The 19,225-nt window shown below is 53.2% G+C and overlaps 1 protein-coding gene across 2 annotated transcripts in view; it reads right to left on the reverse strand.

Annotated features, from left to right (window-relative positions):
- The window catches only part of Snx31 (sorting nexin 31), a 40,052-nt gene extending 21,174 nt beyond the window's left edge, over positions 1-18,878 (reverse strand). For both annotated transcript variants that reach the window (XM_040730591.1, XM_040730590.1), the window contains exons 1-8: positions 18,736-18,878; positions 18,524-18,598; positions 10,704-10,818; positions 8,300-8,364; positions 7,279-7,389; positions 5,011-5,101; positions 3,784-3,871; positions 649-718 (exon numbers count right to left, since the gene is read on the reverse strand). In XM_040730591.1, coding sequence (XP_040586525.1) covers positions 649-718; positions 3,784-3,871; positions 5,011-5,101; positions 7,279-7,389; positions 8,300-8,364; positions 10,704-10,818; positions 18,524-18,598; positions 18,736-18,801 — 681 coding nt within the window. In that variant the 5' untranslated portion in view covers positions 18,802-18,878. The remainder of the gene's footprint in view (positions 1-648; positions 719-3,783; positions 3,872-5,010; positions 5,102-7,278; positions 7,390-8,299; positions 8,365-10,703; positions 10,819-18,523; positions 18,599-18,735) is intronic.
- Positions 18,879-19,225: the final 347 nt, after the last annotated feature.

The raw sequence follows: 19,225 nt of genomic DNA on the forward strand, positions 1-19,225 counted from the left end.
CCTGTACATATACACGTACATAGGTAGGTAGGTAGCTAGGCAGGTTTGCACATTATGCGGGTTCCTGATGCCTGTAGAGACCAAAAGAGGGTGTCAAATCCCTGAAAACAGAGTCAGGGTTGCGAGCCGCTGTATGCAACAACCCAGTCCTCTGTAGTAACATCTCGTACCCTTGACTCCTGAGCCGCCTCTCCAGCCCCTGCTCTAACCGTCCTGAAGGGTGCAATTGAGTGGCCTTGCATACATTTGATCCTGCATAATCGTTACCACTGCAAACACCAAAACCTCTCACCGTTCCCAACAAACACTCCAAATTGGAGGAGAGAAGAGGGACTCGGTGTCTTTAACCCCAGCATCTCAGAGGCCGAGGCAGATGAATCAGGAGTTCAAGGACACCCTCGGCCCCACAGGAAGGCTCTGTTGTAAGCAATACAAGCGAAACAAAACAACAGTGACACCAAAAGGAAAAAAAAGACAACAACAGAAACACTGCACACCCATTAAACAACAGCTGTCCTCCCGTCCCCACACCCCCAGTCCCTGGGAACGTCCACTTAGAGCGTGTCTACCAATTGCCGTTCTACACGGATTCTCGGCCCCTAGGGAAAGGTGTGCAGTCCCAACCCCAGCGGCCACGGACGACCTCACCTGCATGTACAGCAAGTCTCCAGCGGCTCTGCAGTCCATCAGCACGGAGTCCAGGGCCGGGTCCAGGTACCTGCATGGTGACACGGTCCTGTGGGACATGCCTAGGGGACATGCCCAGGGTAGATGCTCTAAAGGGCAGCAGCCCTCCACCCTGGGAACCGGGTCCCCGTCTCTCACAAACTACACTGCTGCGCTTGTCTAGGATTTGATGTATTCCTGTGTTCCTTCTGGGTCCTTGTCCTGCCCCCTCTATATTGTGGGCTTTTATGCATGCTCTAGGGTAAAGGTCTCAGAGAGAGAGAGAGAGAGAGACAGACAGACAGACAGACAGACAGACAGACAGACAGAGAATGAGCTTTAGGGGAATGGTGTGTGTTCCTGTTCACAATTGGTCAGTCTCACGTACACACACACACACACACACACACACACACACAGAGGGAGAGCTTTATGGGAATGGTGTGTACTCCTGTTCACGCTTGGTCAGTCACACACACAGAGATACACACACACACACACACACACACAGAGCTTTATGGGAACCCATTCAGCATCCCTGTTCACACTCAGTCACTGTCTCGGCCACCAAGCCCTGCAGCCCGCCATTCCCCACTGCGTAACGCCTGCCCCGGCCACCTGCCCCACCCATGCCATCCACACTCAACACCCTGCCCCTGCCCACCCTCCCCTGCCTCTGGAGCTGCTCAGGAAATGTCCCACGGCAGGCTCAGAGCGGGCTCCCTGCTCCGTGTTCCCGCTGGCGTGACTTTTCCCGAGTAGCCTTCATCTCTTGGGGCTGTGGGACCGGGACCATCCACCTGCTCACGTCTCAGGCACTCGTGGGACGCCTCTGCAGTCATTTCCCTTTGATCCCAGCCAAGTGGACGTCCCAGCCATGCTTTCCCTGCCCCCTTCTCCTCCTGCTGCCCTTGCTTCCGAGGCCAATGCCTCAACTCCTCCTATCCCTCCTCTTAAAGCCTGCTCCCCAGCGCCCCCTCTTCTCTTGGCGATGCAAAGGGGAGGTGTGGGTGCCGTGGAACTCGTCAGAAGACACAAGCAAGCCGTTCCCTGAATGGCATGACCACAGAGAGCTAGATCAGACCACGGGAGGGTGAGAACGGGGTTTGAAGTCACGCTCACACTGGCAGAGAGAAGCAACCGAAACACGCCGACTACCGTTCCCTTGAGCTGCGTGTCCACAGTCCCCGGAAAGCCCTACGTGGCTGAGGAACCGCATGACAGTCGGGCAGCCGGAGGCACACTCCAGGCTTGGGCTCATGATGGGGGTGGGTGTCCTTCTGTGGATGTGTTGCTCTTACTGGCTGATGAATAAAACACTGATTGGCCAGGAGAGGTGGGGGAAGATATAGGCGGGATTAGGAGAACGAGGAGAATGCTGGGGACAGAGGAGAGAGAGGCCGCGAAGAGACACCATGTAGAGACCGGGAAGACAGGACGCACCAGGCGTTCTCTGGTAAGATAAGGCCGCGTAGAAATACACAGATGAGCAGTTACGGAGTAGTTAATAATGAAGACAGAGCTAGCCAGTAAGAAGCCCTAGTCGTCGGCCAACAGTTTATAGGGTGGCGGAACCTGGCGGGAAAGAAACTCCAGACACAGGCTCTGAGCTGCCAGGGCCAACGCCCTCTGAAGGACCCATACCATCGCCGGAGAGGTGCGCTCAGGGAAGGCCCGAATGAAGAAAAATCCTTACAACTCCAGTGAGGCCCTACCGACAGGCCCCACCCATCAGAGGCTGCTGGAGCAGGCCTCCCCTGTCCAGAGGATACCCCAGGGTGTTCGTTCCCCGGTGGAAATCTGACCCTCAGCTCCAGAGCGGCCTGCTGAACGGAGGAGCTGGTGGTGATGCGGGGGGGGGGGATTTACCTTGCTGTTTGCATGCGGGTGCCTGGGATGTGGCTATTTGAGGACGACTTAGTCACTGCCTAATGTCTGACTCAGGCTTCTTGGAGAGGGGAAGGGTCCCCACCACTCCTTGGTGTCCGGCTCCCAGGAACGGGTGTGAACTTGAGAAGTCTAAGCTCCCCCCCCCCGGGGATTTTCTGTCATTGCTTCTGTCATTGGTCTTACCCATATCGCAGTGACAAACATGAACAAGATTTACTGAGCATGCTTTGATCTCCACAGTAGTCCTAGGAGGGTTATTCTCCCATTTTACAGGTAGGTAAACCGAGGCTCAAGGGGCGCGCATAACTTGGCAAGCTGGGACTTAAGCTCGTGCCCTCCAATCTAGGAACAGCCCCGCTCAGACACGAGGTTTTAGTAGTTTCTCAGAAGTCTCTCAATAGCCGGGGCCTAGCCCTTCAAAATCCAAAGCCACAAGCTAGACCCAGCATTGGGTCAAGTACATCACTATGCCTAGACTTCAAGATGCCGTTTTTTGTTTTTTGTTTTTTTCTCTTTTGGGTTTGTATCCTCAGATTACAGAATAACTGAGCTGGATGGAGCCAGCTTGAGCGGCAAATTCGCCGAAGTCGTAGTGACAAAAGCTGGGGTCCCGGATTGTAGGATGGGGCTGGGAAAGCAGGCTCCCCCCTTCCGCTGTGACGCTCTGTTCATTGGTTCTTGGTAGGACTTCCACTTCCCAGAGAAACAGCAGCATTCTCTACAGAGACGCGCTGTCCTTTTAATGCAGGGATTAAATACGGGTGGCCTTGGCAGCTCAGAGCCTTTGGGAGCTGAGTGCTTATGGGGGGGGGCAAATTCAGTGCAAACTGGCTGAGTCGCCCCCCCACTGCCCTCAAGGGGCACCGCGGTTCAGCAGACGCCAGGGCCGCCTGTAGTCACCAATAAATCCTTCACCCACCCACAGCACAGTCACCGACGTCACCTGCTTCAGTCTCCTCCGCCTGCTTCCGTGTCTGCCTCTCAGGCTGCGGGCGGGCTGACAAGCTCACACACACACACACACACGCACACACACACGCACACATGCACACATGCAGGCACGCACGCACACAGACACACACACACACACACACGCGTACACATAGACACACACGCACGCACACGTGCACACGCACGCACGCACATGCACGCACACACACGCACGCGCACACACACACATACACGCGCGCGCACACACACAGCGGCTTCTCCCCCGCAGGTCCTTACCACTTCCTCAGTCCTATCCTGCAGTCCTCCTCCTCAGAGGCCTGAAGGCTGGCGAAAGGCAGCTCAAAGTCGGCCAGCTTCTTCACAACTACAAGGCGAAAGGCAGTGTGGAGGTCAGGTTCACCCTGCTCCCCCTCACCCCGCGCCGCGCAGGACCGAGTCCTTTTCACGGCCTGCGCCTCGCCCCTGGGATCCCCATTTTCAGCTTTCTGTTGGTTTGTTTGTTTGGGGTTCGTTCTTTGTTCTGCTGTCTGCTTTGTTTTGAGGGTCTTGCATCGCCCATCCAGCATGGACTGAGAAATGACTGTTTTCTTCGCGGTGGAAAGAGGGCCTGCCCCAAACTCCAAAGCGGAATGAACTGAGGCTGCAGGGGCACGTGGGCATATGAAAGTGACCTTGGGGAGGCACGGCTCGGAAACCTATTGGACACAGCAGAGAGAGGAAAGGGTGCAGCTCCCTCACCTGGATCCCGTAAGTGACGCCGGCCCCACCCTGGATCCCGTAAGTGACGCCGGCCCCACCCTGGATCCCCTAAGTGACGCCGGCCCCACCCTGGATCCCCTAAGTGATGCTAACCCCACACCGACCTGCCATCTGATACCCTGCGTGTGTAGCCGGGGACGACTCCCCAGAGAACTCCCAGCTAAACTACCGCTGACCCTTCAACACGCCTTGGGTCCCTGATGTAGATGGAGCCCACCTGGCTGCTGTCAGCTGCTGTCTGCCTGCCCACGCATTCACTCAGCTGTCTGACCGTCCGTCCGTCCGTCCGTCTGTCCGTCTGTCCGCCTGCCTGTCCACATGCTCCTGTCTGCCCGTTTCCACCCGGACCTTCCGTCTGTGTCACCACAATATGAAACTGAAATGACACACTACCTCTCTGGGGAGTCTTCAGTCCCTACTCTCCGAGAAACGGCACACTGTTTCGCTCTCCAGATCTCTGTTTATTTGTTTGTTTGTTTGTTTGTTTGAAGGCAGGGTCTCACTATGAAGCGCTGACCGTCCTGGGATTCATTATGTAGACCAGGCTGCCCTTGAACTCACGGAGATCCGTCAGCCTCTACCCTCGAAGTGCTGGGATTAACGCCGCACCTGGCTACATCCCCCGAATCTTTGGAGACCGTGACCCGAGGGGTGCCCAGTCCCTTTGTGGGTGCCCCTCACGCCCCAGGGCCAAGCCCCCTGCTCACACCCGTCCATCTCCTTTGCTCTTCTTTTCCATCTTACCAGAGAGCTTGCCCTCGGGGAAGCACCGGATGAGAAAAAGGCCGAAGTAGCCCAAGAGCTCTGGATACAGTCCTAGTCTGTGCGCCACCACCTTAGCCAGGAACAAGAAAGGGGGGGGTGGGTAATTAGGCTAATGGCCATGCTTCCAGAATGTGGCAGCAGGACCGGAAGAGACCAACGCACGCCAACAGCAAGTACTTCCTTCCGCAGGCCAGCAGACGTTCGAAGAAACGCTTTTGTGGTCTAAAAACCATTCACATTTGTCATAGTTTGAAATCTTAAATGGCCTCCATGGGCTTACGAATTTGAACTCCTGGTACCCAGCCGGTGGCGACTGCATTTGGGGACTGTGGAAATAGAGCCGTGGATTTGGGGCATGGAGCCATCGTGAATTGGTGGGGCCGGGACTTAAAGGTTATGGGTCAGTTTTACTTTTAGCCCAGATTCTCTGTCCTGTGCTGTGGAGTAATAATTCTGTACACTGTGGAAATGTGTTGCGGTCATTGCTAATAAAAAAGCTGGCTGGCCGAGAGGTGGCAGGATTTTCAGGGCAGAGAGAATGCTGGGAAGAAGAAGGGTGGAGTCTGAGGAGTTGTGAGACCCAGACTCAGAAGAAGCAACCTGAGAAGTTCGTAGATGAAGTAAATGAGCCTCGGGGAGGCACGTAGATGAATAGAAATGGGTTAATTGGGGCTGGAGAGATGGCTCAGCGGTTAAGAGTAGAGGTCCTGAGTTCAATTCCCAGCAACCACATGGTGGCTCAAAAACACCTTGAGTGAGATCTGGTACCCTTTGCTGTCATGCAGGCAGAAGACTGTATACACAATAAATAAATAAAATAAAAAAAGAAATGGGTTAATTGAAGCTGTAAGAGCTGACTGGAAACAAGCCCAAGCTATCAGCCTAGCATTTATAACCAATATCAAGTCCCTGTGTGCACATGTGGGAGCGGCTGACGGGACACAGAGAAACGTCACCTAAAATCCCTGTCTGCCGGGGGACGTGAGAAGCCACAGCTGCACACCCCTGTCACCGTGATGGACTGCACTCTCCCAAACCGTGAACCAAGACCAAGCTTCCTCCCTGAAACTGTTCCTGTTGGGGGGACTGAGAGAAGCAGCTAAGGAAACATTCACTCTGGAAAGTCTTGGGGAGACAGGAAACTGTAGTGACGGGAACAAAGCTGATGTCACCTCAGCGGGCACGCTGGGCTCTGCCGACGCTGTGGTTGTCCTGTCTTGGATTTGGACGTATGTCCCCGTATGTCCCGGATCATTTATTCCAGAGCTTAGCGTCTGAGGGAGGACAGCAGCTTTCTCCACAAGCTCCTGTTCCCTGTGGCATCTAGCCCTGGGGCTTGCACTTCCTGTGGGCACCACGCAAAAGGCATTCCCCGCTGTTGGGGGGCGGTGTGAATGCGCACGCACTGGTGAACCCCCTTTGGCACCCAGCCCTCTCCTTCTCTTTGATGTTTCCTGCCACGGCCAAGTGTGACTCACCGTGGCTCTGGTCCAGCGTAAACTTCGGATCCCGTCAAGTGTGACTTTCTCTGACCCGGCTCGCTCGTTGGACACCTCCAACTCCAGGCCGGGATTCTCCTCCCAGACACCATGTGTCAAACATCTGTGGCTTCATATTTACCACAAGAGCGTAGCCTCACAAAACTCTACCTCCATTCACTTTCCCTGGGCGCGGACCACAGGCCACACCCCTCTCTTCCTTCTCCTAGCCCTACGCATTTAAGACTGGGGAAGACAGCATTCCCTGGGCAGCCCAGCTGGGCCTGAGGGATACGGCCCGGGAGTCAGAGTGGCTGATGGGATGCAGCTTCTGGAGACGGCTTCAAGAAAGACCGCCTGCCCCACCAAGAAAGAAGTGCCCCTGCCACTCTCTGCCAGTCACCGTCTGTCCCAGTCTCTGCCAGGCACTGCCCGACTTCCCGTTCCCTTCTATGCAACACCCTGAGACAGACCCTTCCACACACTACCAGGGCCCAGCCTGGCGAATGCCAGGGAAGTAGCCACAACCTTAGGAAAACCCCAGAGGCCTCGGGAAGTGTAAAACCAAGGGGATCCCCGAGGATGGGCTATGCCTTGATGTCCTCGATCAGTTTCCCTTCGGGGTGACTTATATGCCGCACCTCTGTGGGCAGATCATCCACAGAGTAAAAGGGCAGGCAGGGAACTTCCGGAAGGCAACCCCATTCAAGTCCCCACCTCCTGATGGCTGTTTCTGCATTTCCGGGAGCTGAAGCTAAGCACAGTTTACCTCGAGGACCCTTTCGGCCGTGTCCGATGTGAGAACCTCCACGTTCATCCTCCTTCCGTTGGGCAGAAACACAGGCAGAGCGGTTTTCTTGGTGGGGATGTTTGATGTGTGCTGTAAGTAAGACGGCAGACATCAGTTTCCATGCCTGGCACAGAGAGAGCCACCGCCTGTCCTCACTGTGTGCAGGGAGACAGAAGGGAAGGGAGCAAACGCCCAGAGATTTAATGGAGGGACAGAGTAGCGGAGAGGAGGCGTCAAGGCAAGGGTGTGAAGTCTGCATCGCTTCCAAATTAACAAGGGAGCATCCGTCTCAGAGGGGGAAAGGTTTTTGATAAAAACTATCCACATCTTGCTTGGGTAATCTCAGAACCGACTCATTTCGGATGCTCCCAAGCACCCCTAAAGGGGAGGGAAGAGGAAGGGAAGGGAGGGGAGTCTGAATGCATCACCCCAAGAAATCAAAATATCGCCACCTCCCTCCTGAGCCAGATTCACCATCGCTAAGACGACTGCTCATCTGGTCTCAAGCACAGGCATAAAAAAATGCTTCCACGCACGCAAGGGGAATGAAAGGCACGCTATGGCTCACCAAGGTTTCAGCCTAGGCGCTAAGTGACCAGTGGCTCCCGGTTCATGGAAAGGGAGATGTTTTAAGCCACTCTGTTGAGACTGAGTGTTCTCCATGAACAAAGTTAGGAAGACAGACGGACAGACAGACAGCAGACAGCAGGGCCCCAGTGTCTGCCTTTGATGCCCTTGGACACCTGGGCTTCAGCCCTTGGGTCTCATCTCATTATGGGGTCCCGAGTGCTAAAACTCCAGCTCCTCTGCCTTTCTTGGGACCAGCGTGGGGACGCTCGGCACACAGGCTACAGAACAAGTGTCTGGTGACACACTCCATCTCCCGTGCAGGATCCGAGCAGGAAGCAGCCTCCAGCCTACTAGAAACGACTCTGCTTCACCCAAGTCCAGAAAGCCTGTGCTCGCGGGGCGCAGACAGGCTCTGCGGAGGAGCCCTTACCATCTGCACCAACGTTAAAAACTCGGTGAAGACGTCACTTCTCGCCACACGAGGGTCCGCGGTTACTGAAAAGCATGGAAAGCGAGCCAGTTAGCACGAGCTGGGCGGAGTTCTGTCCATTGCAGTCTCCCAGGAGTTCTGAGATCTTGCCCTTGCAGTGTGACCTTCCAGAACGTAAGAGAGAAGCCTCAGTGCGGGGCAGCTGACAGAGTCTGCCCCGTGACGTGGCCTGGTGTTCCCAGGAACCTCACTCGACTCAAGCTACCCAGACGGCTCAGAAACCACCTTATCATCCTCTGGGATGATGATGAAACTGTTGTAAGAAGCAAAAGTATACTACACGTTGGGTCTAGACAGCCAGTCTGGTAACTCACTTAGTAATCTGAAATTGTAAGTATGCCCAAAGCACGCGCCTCGTCTCGTGATAGGAGCTCTCAAGAGGCTACCCCCAGAGGGGCAGCACGGACTGGGGGTTTAGTTCAGTGATACAGTGTGCAAGGCTCTGGCTTCATCTCTATATGTGCACGTGTGTGTGTGCATGCATGCATGTGTGTGCGTGTGCATGCGTGTGCATGTGTGTACGTGTGCGTGTGTGTGCTTGCATGTGTGTGTAAGCAAGGGGTTGGAGAGATGACTGAGTGGATATGAGCACTTGTCTCTCTTGTAGAAGACCCAGGTTCAATTCCCAGCACCCACACGGTGTCTCACAACCGTGCACATCTCTAGTTACTGGAGATCCGACACCCTCTTCTGACCTCCAAGGCGCACACACGTGCACATATATGCAAATAGACAAAGCACGCACATGCACAGAATGCAATTAAATACACATGGAAAAGTTAAGTGACAAAGAGAGATTTAAAGCGTCTCACTCCTGACTTAGACAAAAATATCTCTCCCTCCCCTCAGCTTTAAAACTCTAGGCCCAGCAGCCATGGGCACAGAGCAGAGCCAAAGAAGATCGGGTCCCCAAGTCCCCAAGGGACCAGGCTGCTCCCCTCAGGCTCCTTCCTGAGCTAAACTCATACTTCTACATCTCTAGGCTCCTTCTCCTCTTTTCTAACAACATCCAATAGTGTTTGACATTAGCATAGGGCTGAACTGAACCCAGCAGGGTTGTGTGTTCCCTGAAAGCTAAAAGAGGTGAAGTGCACAACATGAGACACGCACGCGCGCGTGTGTGTGCGCGCGCGTGCGCCTGTGCGTGCATGCACATACACACACACACATGAGCACACATGCTCCAAAATATTCATTGAATATGAGTCTATGTGTTGTATAAGTGTGTGTTCTGGTACATGGGAGTCTGTGTGTTGTATGTGTGTGTTCCAGTACATGTGAGTGTGTGCTGTATGTGTGTGTTCCGGTACATGTGAGTCTGTGTGTTGTTTGTGTGTGTTCTAGTACATATGAGTATGTGTGTCATACATATGTGTTCTGGTGCATGTGAGTATGTGTGCTGTATGTGTGTGTTCTGGTACGTGTGAGTCTGTGTGTCATACATGTGTGTTCCAGTACATGCGCATGTGCAGAGGCCAGAGGGAAACCCTGTCAACACTCACTGTCAGTTGTGTGACGGTGCACTCCCGACTGATCAGATGGGCCTGTGGACCCGACTGTGGGTAACGTCTTGACGAACAATTGATGGGAGAGGCCCTCGACCACTGCGGGTGATGCCACGCCCGGGTGATGCCACGCCCAGGCAAGTGGTTCTGGGCCCCATAGGAAAGCTAGGTCAGGCCGGGCGGTGGTGGGCATGTCTTTAATCCCAGGACCGTTAGTCAACGAGTACTCACGCTGGGTCCCGAGGTACTTCCTACACCCAAGTGCAGTTCAGCCCATCATTTGTCTTAATTCTTCAGCTCCTCAGTTGAACCAACATGCAACACTACAGAATAATTCTCTTTTTGGGGGGGGTTGTTTCAAGACAGGGTTTCTCTGTATTGTTTTGGAGGCTGTCCTGGAACTCGATCGGTAGACCAGGCTGGCCTCGAACTCACAGAGATCCGCCTGCCTCTGCCTCCCGAGTGCTGGGATTAAAGGCGTGCACCACCAACGCCTGGTGCAGGATAATTCTTAAACTACTTTACATGCTCAACATGAAGCACCCCATTGTAAAGTCACATATGCCGGGAACATCCAGAGTCAGCAGGCGTGGAGAGACCAGAGTGGAGGCCTCCTGTGCCTGGTGGGAGGACGCTAAACCGGGAAGCAGCTGCCAATAGTCATAAAGTCTCCTGTGGGGGCGATGATAATATTCTAAAACTAGATTACAGTGGTGGCTCGCACAATTGCTTAACCGTGCTGAAAATGCCGGATCAGGGCTGTAAAACAGATGGCTCTGTGGCGAGGGATTTACGCTGCGGCACGGCTATTATTAGACAGAGCTCACGCACATACATACCATTTTGCAGGTAGCGTTCCAGCTGGTCCCTCCTCTGTTCCGCCATCGAGGCAGTCATCGCCAGATAGTACTTTGGCGGGAAAGGGGGCAGGCTGTTTCCAAATACTCGTCTCAGCTGAAAGGTCCCCAAGACACAAAGTGAGACCTCACTCAAGGGGGAAGAGACAGAAAGCCCCGCCTTGGAGCACTGTATTTAAAAGGGAAGAAAAAGCAATCCCTGTTGGTGGCCAAAGGCAGGGGACGAGAAGGACATCTCCTTTAGGAGGGACATCCTCCACCATACACTCCACAGTCGCCCCCGTGACATCGCAGGCCTCGAGCTCTAATCTTGCTTTGGCGAAGCCAGGCTATGTTTTCCTATTTTTACAAGACGGCCTGCCGCTCAAAGTGCACATTCCCTTACATCTGTTCTATATCTGAAAGATCAGAGATTATAGTCAGATTTTTTTTCATTTTTGATTTGTCTCACTGTGTAGCCCTGGCGGTCCTCAAACTCACAGAGATCCTCCTCAGTCTGCCTTCCAAGTCGAATTACAGGTGTGCGTGACCATTCTTGGCTCTTTTTATTCTAATTAGTGTGGCCACCTAAGCTTAAAAATCCGCCGTTCATGCCATTCCTATGGGACAGTGCTGACCACAGAGACCCTATCCCAGGCTGTCTGTCTCCTCCTACCCAACGTATAGAACCTAAGACTGCGGCGGCAGTTACTTTTATGGAAGATGAGTAAAAACAACTTTTAGGGGCTGGAGAGACGACACGTAAGGTAAAATACACACTGCTCTTACAGAGGACTCAGATTTCACTGTCACCACCCACGTCAGGTAGCTAACACCTGCCTGTGACTCCAGCTCCCAGAAGATCTGATGCTGCCGGCTTCTATAGGCGCCTACATTCGAATAGACACCCACACATGCACACACGCATGCACACACACATGCATGCACATACAATGCAACAAAAATAATTTTTAAAAGTGAAGGAAAACAGCCAGAGTCCTGGGCGGCTGAAACCTGGTGATTCCAGAGCTTAAACAGCAGAACCCAGCTGCAAGGCAAAGGAGACAGCAAACAGACAAGACCTTAAATTCCCGTTTCATTTCAGTTGCCTTTGCCATCGTTATAATTCACACGGTCGCTCGCTTAAGGACACCTGGAGAATCTGATCTCTTCACTGCAATGCCACTGTGCTGGCTAAATCTGCTAACATTTGCTTTCTGGATTGTAACGCAGCCGTCTAGGCTGCCTCTCTGCTTCCTTGTGGCCTCCTATCTCCTTCCAACACAGCACCTCAGGTAATAAATACTTCGGAGCTAAGAACCCTCGGCGGTGCCTCCCCCTGCCCCAAGTCAAAGGCAAAATCTTCCCAGTGATCTACAACTATGACACCCATATGAATACGATTAGCCACTTGTAAGTAAAGTTACACATGACTTATTTCAATGAGATAAAAATTTAAAATCTGTCGCTAAGTCACACATACTAGCCACATTCCGCATGTTTGATGGACAGTAACAGGTGTCAAGCTGCTACCAAATTGGCGGAGCACATATACAGCACCTCTATTGGCCCAGAAAATTTCTACCAGCCAAATGCCGGTCTGAATATAGAGAAGTTATTAACTGTCTGGCTTCCTGCTGCTCATTGCTCGGCTGTTGTTTGGTTCTTAGAGAACCACGTTCAACGCCAGCATTTATTTTTGTGCTTTGAATTTAAAAACACATCATGCAGAGAATACAAAACAGTAGAGCCCCTTCAGGAGACAGTTTGGTAACTTCTTACAGTGTTGAGCGTAGGTTCCCTGTAGAACCTGGCAGTCACACTCAGAGCACTCCACTGAGCTGATCTGAGGACCGTGTCCTCACGACACCTTCGCGTGGTGCCAGGGAGACGGCTCAGCTGCTGGGAGCACTGACCGCTCCTCCACAGGACCAGAGTTCAGTTCCCAGCACCTCACTAGGCAGTTACTGCAGCGTAGCAGCAAGGGCTCTGACAGCCTCTTCTGGCCTCCAAAGGCCCCTGCACACACATCATGCGCACACGTGGACACACACACACATCATGTACCCATACAGTATACATATCACACACACACACACACACACACACCACACATCACACACACACACCACGCAAATAAAAATAAATCTTCAAAGCTCTGCTTGTAAATGTTTATGGCAGCTCTGTGTGCAACCCTGTAGAGATGACCTTCAAAACATGAAGGGTAAAAGCAGTGAGCTATTCCTACAACAGGACGTCATTCATCCATGAAACAGGAAGACACGGGTGAACCTTCCACGCATGTTGCTAAGTGAGAGAAGCTAGTCTGGAAAAGCTACTGTGTGATTTCAATTATGTGACCACCTGAGAAAGGTTAAAAATATAGAGATAATAAAAAGATCACCCGTCACCAGGGCTGTGGGACTGGAGGGTACCGAACAGGAAAAGCATAGGACATTTCAGGGTGGTGAGGCTAAGTGGGCTTCATGCTCTACACTTGTCCAGGCATGCTAACCTTCACAGCACAACCTTGACATTCGCAAATATCTTAAGAGCCCTTTAGGCAGGAGAGCAGCTTCGTGACAGATGAACCTAGCCCCGTTGCAAACATCCTGCGCCACCTCAACGAGAGGAGTGAGTGAGAAGCAACGGACCACGAAACTACAGGAAGGTGTGACATCCGCGGGAAGAATGCACTCACACACACACAAAAAGAAAACCAGCTGTGCATTAAGGGCTATGCTGGTGATGACGTTGTCTTCCACGGGCGTGTGTGCTGATTCCCACGCTGCTACACAGCATGCAAACTCGGGCGGTGAAGCCGACGAGTGGCAGGCAGTCGGACTTCTCGCTGCCGTGGTGAGATTACGGGCAAGAGCAGGAGCCTAGGATGACCTGTGCTGATGGCTTTCTTATGAACCCCTGATCGGTGTGGTGCACGTACGGATGGCGCTGTGACTAGATGTGCAATGTCCCTTGTTGGTGACTATGTCTGAGTAACGTGGTCCCCAAGTACTGGGTCCTGGGCAGAGATTGGATATTAGACAATGATTCGGAAGCCCTGTGTATATGTCAATAAAGTGCTGTTGGCCAATAGGGAAGCAAGATAGGTGGGACTAGGAGTCGAGGAGGACTAGGGGTAGGAGAAACACAGGGAGTCAAGATGTAACCGCCATAAGGGTAAGAAGTCCGGACCCTTTTCTCCGGTAAGAGAAATACTTAGATTAACAATTATGGAGTAAATACTTAAGGCAGAGCTAGCCAGTAAGAAACAAGCAAGGCCAACAGCTTCATAATTAATACAGCGTCTTGTGTGTTATTTGGGGACTACAACGAGGCAGAGCCCAGGCTACTGGCAGGGGAAAAAACCAAAGCAACTAGCTAGGAAAAGGCTTCTCTCTACAAGACAAAAGCTAATCAGATCTGAATAAGCTATCCGTGAGGTGAGCGTGCATCCTTGCTGACTGGGTCACTATAGCAACTGTGCACACTAAAGGTATGTTGAGACAGAAGACAGCAGGCTAGGGAGGTGTCCAGAGCACTGGTGTTCATCCAGGGGACCTGGGTCTGGTTCTAAACACCCACACGGTAGCTCACAACTATCTGTAACTTCATCTCCCATAGGATCTGACAAACAGTCGTCGGGTCTCAGGGCACAGCACACATGATGCACACGCATACTACACATACATGCAGGCAGAACACGCATACACATTTAAAACAGTTTTTAAATAAATATTTTGAAGAGTAGAGGAAACTGAATGCCTGGTGTGTGGGAACTCTATATTGTTTTTATAAACTAAAAGTCTTGCTACAAAAAAATTGAGCTTATGCCGGGCGTTGGTGGCGCACGCCTTTAATCCCAGCACTCGGGAGGCAGAGGCAGGCGGATCTCTGTGAGTTCGAGGCCAGCCTGGTCTACAGAGGGAATTCCAGGTCAGGCTCCAAAACAATACAGAGAAACCCTGTCTCGAAAAACTAAAAACAAAAACAAACGAATAAACAACCAAAAACTCCCACCGTACCCCATTGCCTCATGCCTCCCTAATCCCTGTCTAATATTCAGCTCTCATTGGCTCCAGTATCAAACATCCTCACGGCAATTATGTTTCCTTTAAACCCAAGGAAAGTTCCTGCCACGCCTAAGAGTCAAAGGGCCCAGCTGCTGGACCATCTGCCAGGGCTGCCCCACCGACCAGGACCTCCAGATCCTCCGTCTCCCCTCACTCCATCAATAGAAGGGGAAATCCGTCTTCCTCGAGTGCGATCATCACTTCTTGGTTAGTTGACGGCTGGCTAAGGGATGCCGGAAAGGGAACTGTCTCCTTTGATGCATATCCATACGTCGCCGACATTCCCTAATTGGCTCCAGTCACAGTAGCCTCGAGTCCACAGGACCGCCGGAGTCACCCATCTGCCTGACTGGATCTAGGGGAACCCCTGCCCTGAGGCCATGAAGTGGGAGGTCAGCAGGGCTAAGACGCCATGGCCTGTCACAGGGCAGGCAGAATTCCTCCCAGCAGGTTTTACAGCAAGGACTGGTTCCTCAAGAAACCTCTGGCCTTTTGTGTTGAATGCAGTCTAAGGGGCAGGGGAGGGGGAGGGCAGGGCCGGACGGGAAATGTACAGTGAGCTGAGCAAACTCTGCCAAAAGTCAAACTGTCGTCTCTACAGCCCAATTGCCCAACACAGACCCCTCACCTGGGCTCAGCAGGATTTGGCTGTTGTAGCCACTAGCTCAGCAAGACTTCTGGAGTTCAGCCTCCATCAAGACTCCATGGAAGGCATCAGAAGGGGAGGTCATCTCTCCTGCTGTCATTAGACTATTTGAGCTTTTCTCGTTTTGCTCAGCTGTTCTTGTCATCTGTTCTGTTTGTTTCCTAGGCTGGCCTTGAACTCAGTGCATGGCTGAAGACGATCTTGAACTTCTGATCCTCCAGCCTCCACCTCCCCAGTGCAGGGTTACAGGCATGTGCTACCATGCCTGCTTCACAAAATACCGGGGATCGAACCCGGGGCTTCCAATGTGCTGGGCAAGCCCTCTACCAGCTGAGTACATCCTCAGCCTGGTGTGTGGTGTGTGTGTGGCTGTGCGTGTTCGAGAGTGTGTGTGTGCATGCAACTGTGAGTGCACAGTCGTGTGTGTCTGTGCGCGTGTATTCATGTAGGTGTGCAATTGTGTGAGTGTGTGTGTTCGTATGTGTGTGCCTGTCTGTGCATGTGTGTGCTTGCGCACGCATGCCCAAGAGGGAGTGCGCATGTGTGTGCCTGTCTATTTGTGTGTGTGTGTATGTGCGTGCACATGTCTGTATGTGTGTATCTGCTTATTTGTGTGTGTATGTCTGTATATGTGTGTGTAAGTGTGTGTATGTCTGTAAGTGTGTATGTCTGTGTGTGTATCTGCATGTTTGTATATGTGTGTAGTTTGTGTATGTGTGTGTGTTTGTATGTTGTGTAAGTGTGTGTGAGTGTGTATGTCTGTGTAAGTGTGTTTGTATGTGTATATGTGTATGTGTGTGTATGTCTGTGTATGCATGTGTAAGTGTGTGTGTGTCTTCTCCATCAGGGGCATGAAACAGTTGAAGGGTTTTCCCAGATCCTTCTCTCCCAGTTTTTATTCCCCACTCCTTTTTTAAATGGATGTAAAATGGCTCCAAAATCCTTTAAAAAATTTTTTTTCGGTTCTTGTGGAGGAGCACAGGTGTGACGTCAGAGGACAGCCTGCAGGAGTTGGCGATCTTTTTGTTTTGTTTTGCTTTTGTTTTTCGAGACAGGGTCTCTCTGTATTGTTTTGGACCCTGTCCTGGAACTCGCTCTGTAGACCAGGCTGCCCTCGAACTCACAGAGATCCGCCTGCCTCTGCCTCCCGAGTGCTGAGGTTAAAGGCATGTGCCACCAATGTCCCTGCTGGGAGTTGGTGATCATCTCCCACCAGGTCAGTCCCTGGGACTGAACTCAGGTCAACAAGGCTTTGCTGCAAGTGCCACCGAGCCTTTTTGCTAGCCCCAAATTCTTAATCTAACCAAATACAAAGCACCTTTATAGGGAAAGGCGTTGTACATGTGTGTGGGGGAGCATAGATTCCTTTCCAGTCTTATTTCCTTAAGAGCTCTGTATGAAGCTTGTTACATGTGTGTCATGGTAAATAGAGACTATAACTTTAGCAACGTGGTTTTCAGCTGTAAGAACTGAATTTAACTAGGCGCAGTGGTGCACAGCTTTAATCCCAGCACTTGGGAGGCAGAGGCTGGTGGGTCCGTCCACCTGGTCTACATAGTGAGTTCCAGGACAGCCAGAGCTACATACTGAGACCCTGACTCAAAAAGAAATAGAGGAAGGAAGGGAGGGAGGGAGGGAGAGAGGGAGGGAGGGAGGAAGAAAATGACTGGATTTATAGCCCACATATTGAGCACCTGTAAGATTAAGTAGGTCTACCTGTCCAGGTGATGTGGCCACGAGCTCCTGTCAGCTGGGGTATGTGGAGAGCTAGTCTGGGAAAGAGAAGGGCGTGTCTCTGAGGCGAGGTGTGACCTGTGCTCTCTGACATGGTCAGCCGGGGCCTTACTCCCCTGTGAAACTCCCTGGGTGGCTGGCAGCTTACCCTCTGCTACTGAACTGCAAATGTCTGCCGTGTGGCTGCCCTGGCCAGCTCTCTGCGCCCTTAGAGGAATACAGCCAGTTTGGTTGACACCTCTGTCCCCTTGCCTGGGCTACTTCCCCCAGATAGAGAAGTCTGTGAAGGCAATGTCAATTTGCAGGGCCCAGGGTTGCACAGGGAGCATCAGGACAGGACTCAAATGGCTAGGGTGATCCTCCCTGACACGGCTAGGATGCTCCTCCCTGCCACAGTTAGGGTGCTCCTCCCTGCTACAGTAGGATGCTCCTCCCTGCCACAGTTAGGGTGCTCCTCCCTACCATGGTTAGGGTGCTCCTCCCTGCCACAGTTAGGATGCTCCTCCCTACCACAGCCATGGTACTCCTCCCTGCCACGGTTAGGGTGCTCCCCCCGCTACAGTAGGATGCTCCTCCCTGCCACAGCCATGGTACTCCTCCCTGCTACGGTTAGGGTGCTCCTCCCTGCCATGGTTAGGGTGCTCCCCCTGCTACAGTAGGATGCTCCTCCCTGCCACATAATCTGATTTTCCTGCCCTCCCCACCCCCTGTCCTGAATTCTCCATCCCCCTGCCTCAGTCTCCCATGGGCTAGGATTACAGGGATGAGACACCTCGCCCGGCTTTTCTCTTCCTCTCTCCCTGGTCTCTCACCCCCTGCTCCTATCTGCCACCGTCACAACACTCTGCTTGAAAGACCGCTCCTGGACCATCTCAGAACCAGTCCCAACTCAGGCCACCTTCCTGCCAGAAGTCCTCCTGGATTGCGAGAGACGCTTTTTGAGTCTCTGACTCTTTTCCATTGAGGGGTCACAACCCAGTCCGTTCTGAGTGTGGCCCGTTAAGCTGGCGAGCCTTGGGTTTGCCAGCAAAGGGACTTGGGGAGCTGGGCCCGATGAGTCAGGACTGGAACCGGAGAAGGCATAAAAAGGCACCCTCTATAATTCCTCCTGTCCGGCTTGCTCTCACTCTGGGAGAGGCGTGGGGGCCGTGTGCAGGGAGCCAGAGGAAGGAGGTGGGTATGGTCCTGCTCATGTTACAAGCTCATGTTCGGAGATGTTGGCATAGGAGATTGCGCTGGGCTTTAAAGAGCGAGTGTGGTTCACAAAGCAGGGGTCGGGCTGCCCGCGCCCCCCTCCCCACCACGCACACTGTCCGTCCGTTGTCTTTCAGACACACAGCCCAAGCCTTCGGGCACCCCACCAGGCTCACCTGCTCATGCCAGCGGTGCAGCTGGCTGTAGCGTACCTTGCAGAAGAGGAACCCGTCCAGGTACACGGAGTACAGCTGAAAGCACAGACACCCGCCGCCGGGGGTTATCCAAGGCGAGCCTGGTGATGCTTGGGGCAGGGGGAGGATGACGGGAGCGCGCAGGGTCACCGAGCCCCTCCACACCCAGCCGGCCCCGGGGCCCCCAGACCCACCACGTAGCGGCCCCCCAGCGCGTCTGGCCGCTGCTGGGACACCGGGATGCAGAAATGCATCTTCATGGCTCTAGCGCACCGGTTGCTCCAGAGTCTCTGCTGCGTCCTGAGTCCTGCAGCTCCTGCTCTCCCTAGAGGTCCGCGGGTGGGCGGGGTCCGGAGCCTCGCCCGCCCCGCCCCGCCCCGCCCCAGCCTCCTTCCGGGGTCCCAGGTGCCAGGCTGGATTGGAGGCAATCAGGGTACTGAGAGACCCCGAGGAGCACCAGAGCCTCTCCGGCCAGGGTCACCCTGGAGGCTAGAGGCCAGAATCCTAGAGACTTTGAAGGAGGAAAGCGTGGCTCTGTGGGGCGGGGAGGGGAGGGTCGAATTCTTTCTTTTCAGAGGGCTTCTTGAGCCCCCAAAGTGAAGAACCGTGCCTCTAACAGCACGGACATTGTGTACAGCTGCCAGAAAGTCGTGACCACCTACACCCTACCCTGCCCCTAAATCA

Source organism: Mesocricetus auratus, unplaced genomic scaffold, assembly GCF_017639785.1.
Source record: "Mesocricetus auratus isolate SY011 unplaced genomic scaffold, BCM_Maur_2.0 Super-Scaffold_100023, whole genome shotgun sequence".
Classification (NCBI taxonomy): Eukaryota; Metazoa; Chordata; class Mammalia; order Rodentia; family Cricetidae; genus Mesocricetus; species Mesocricetus auratus.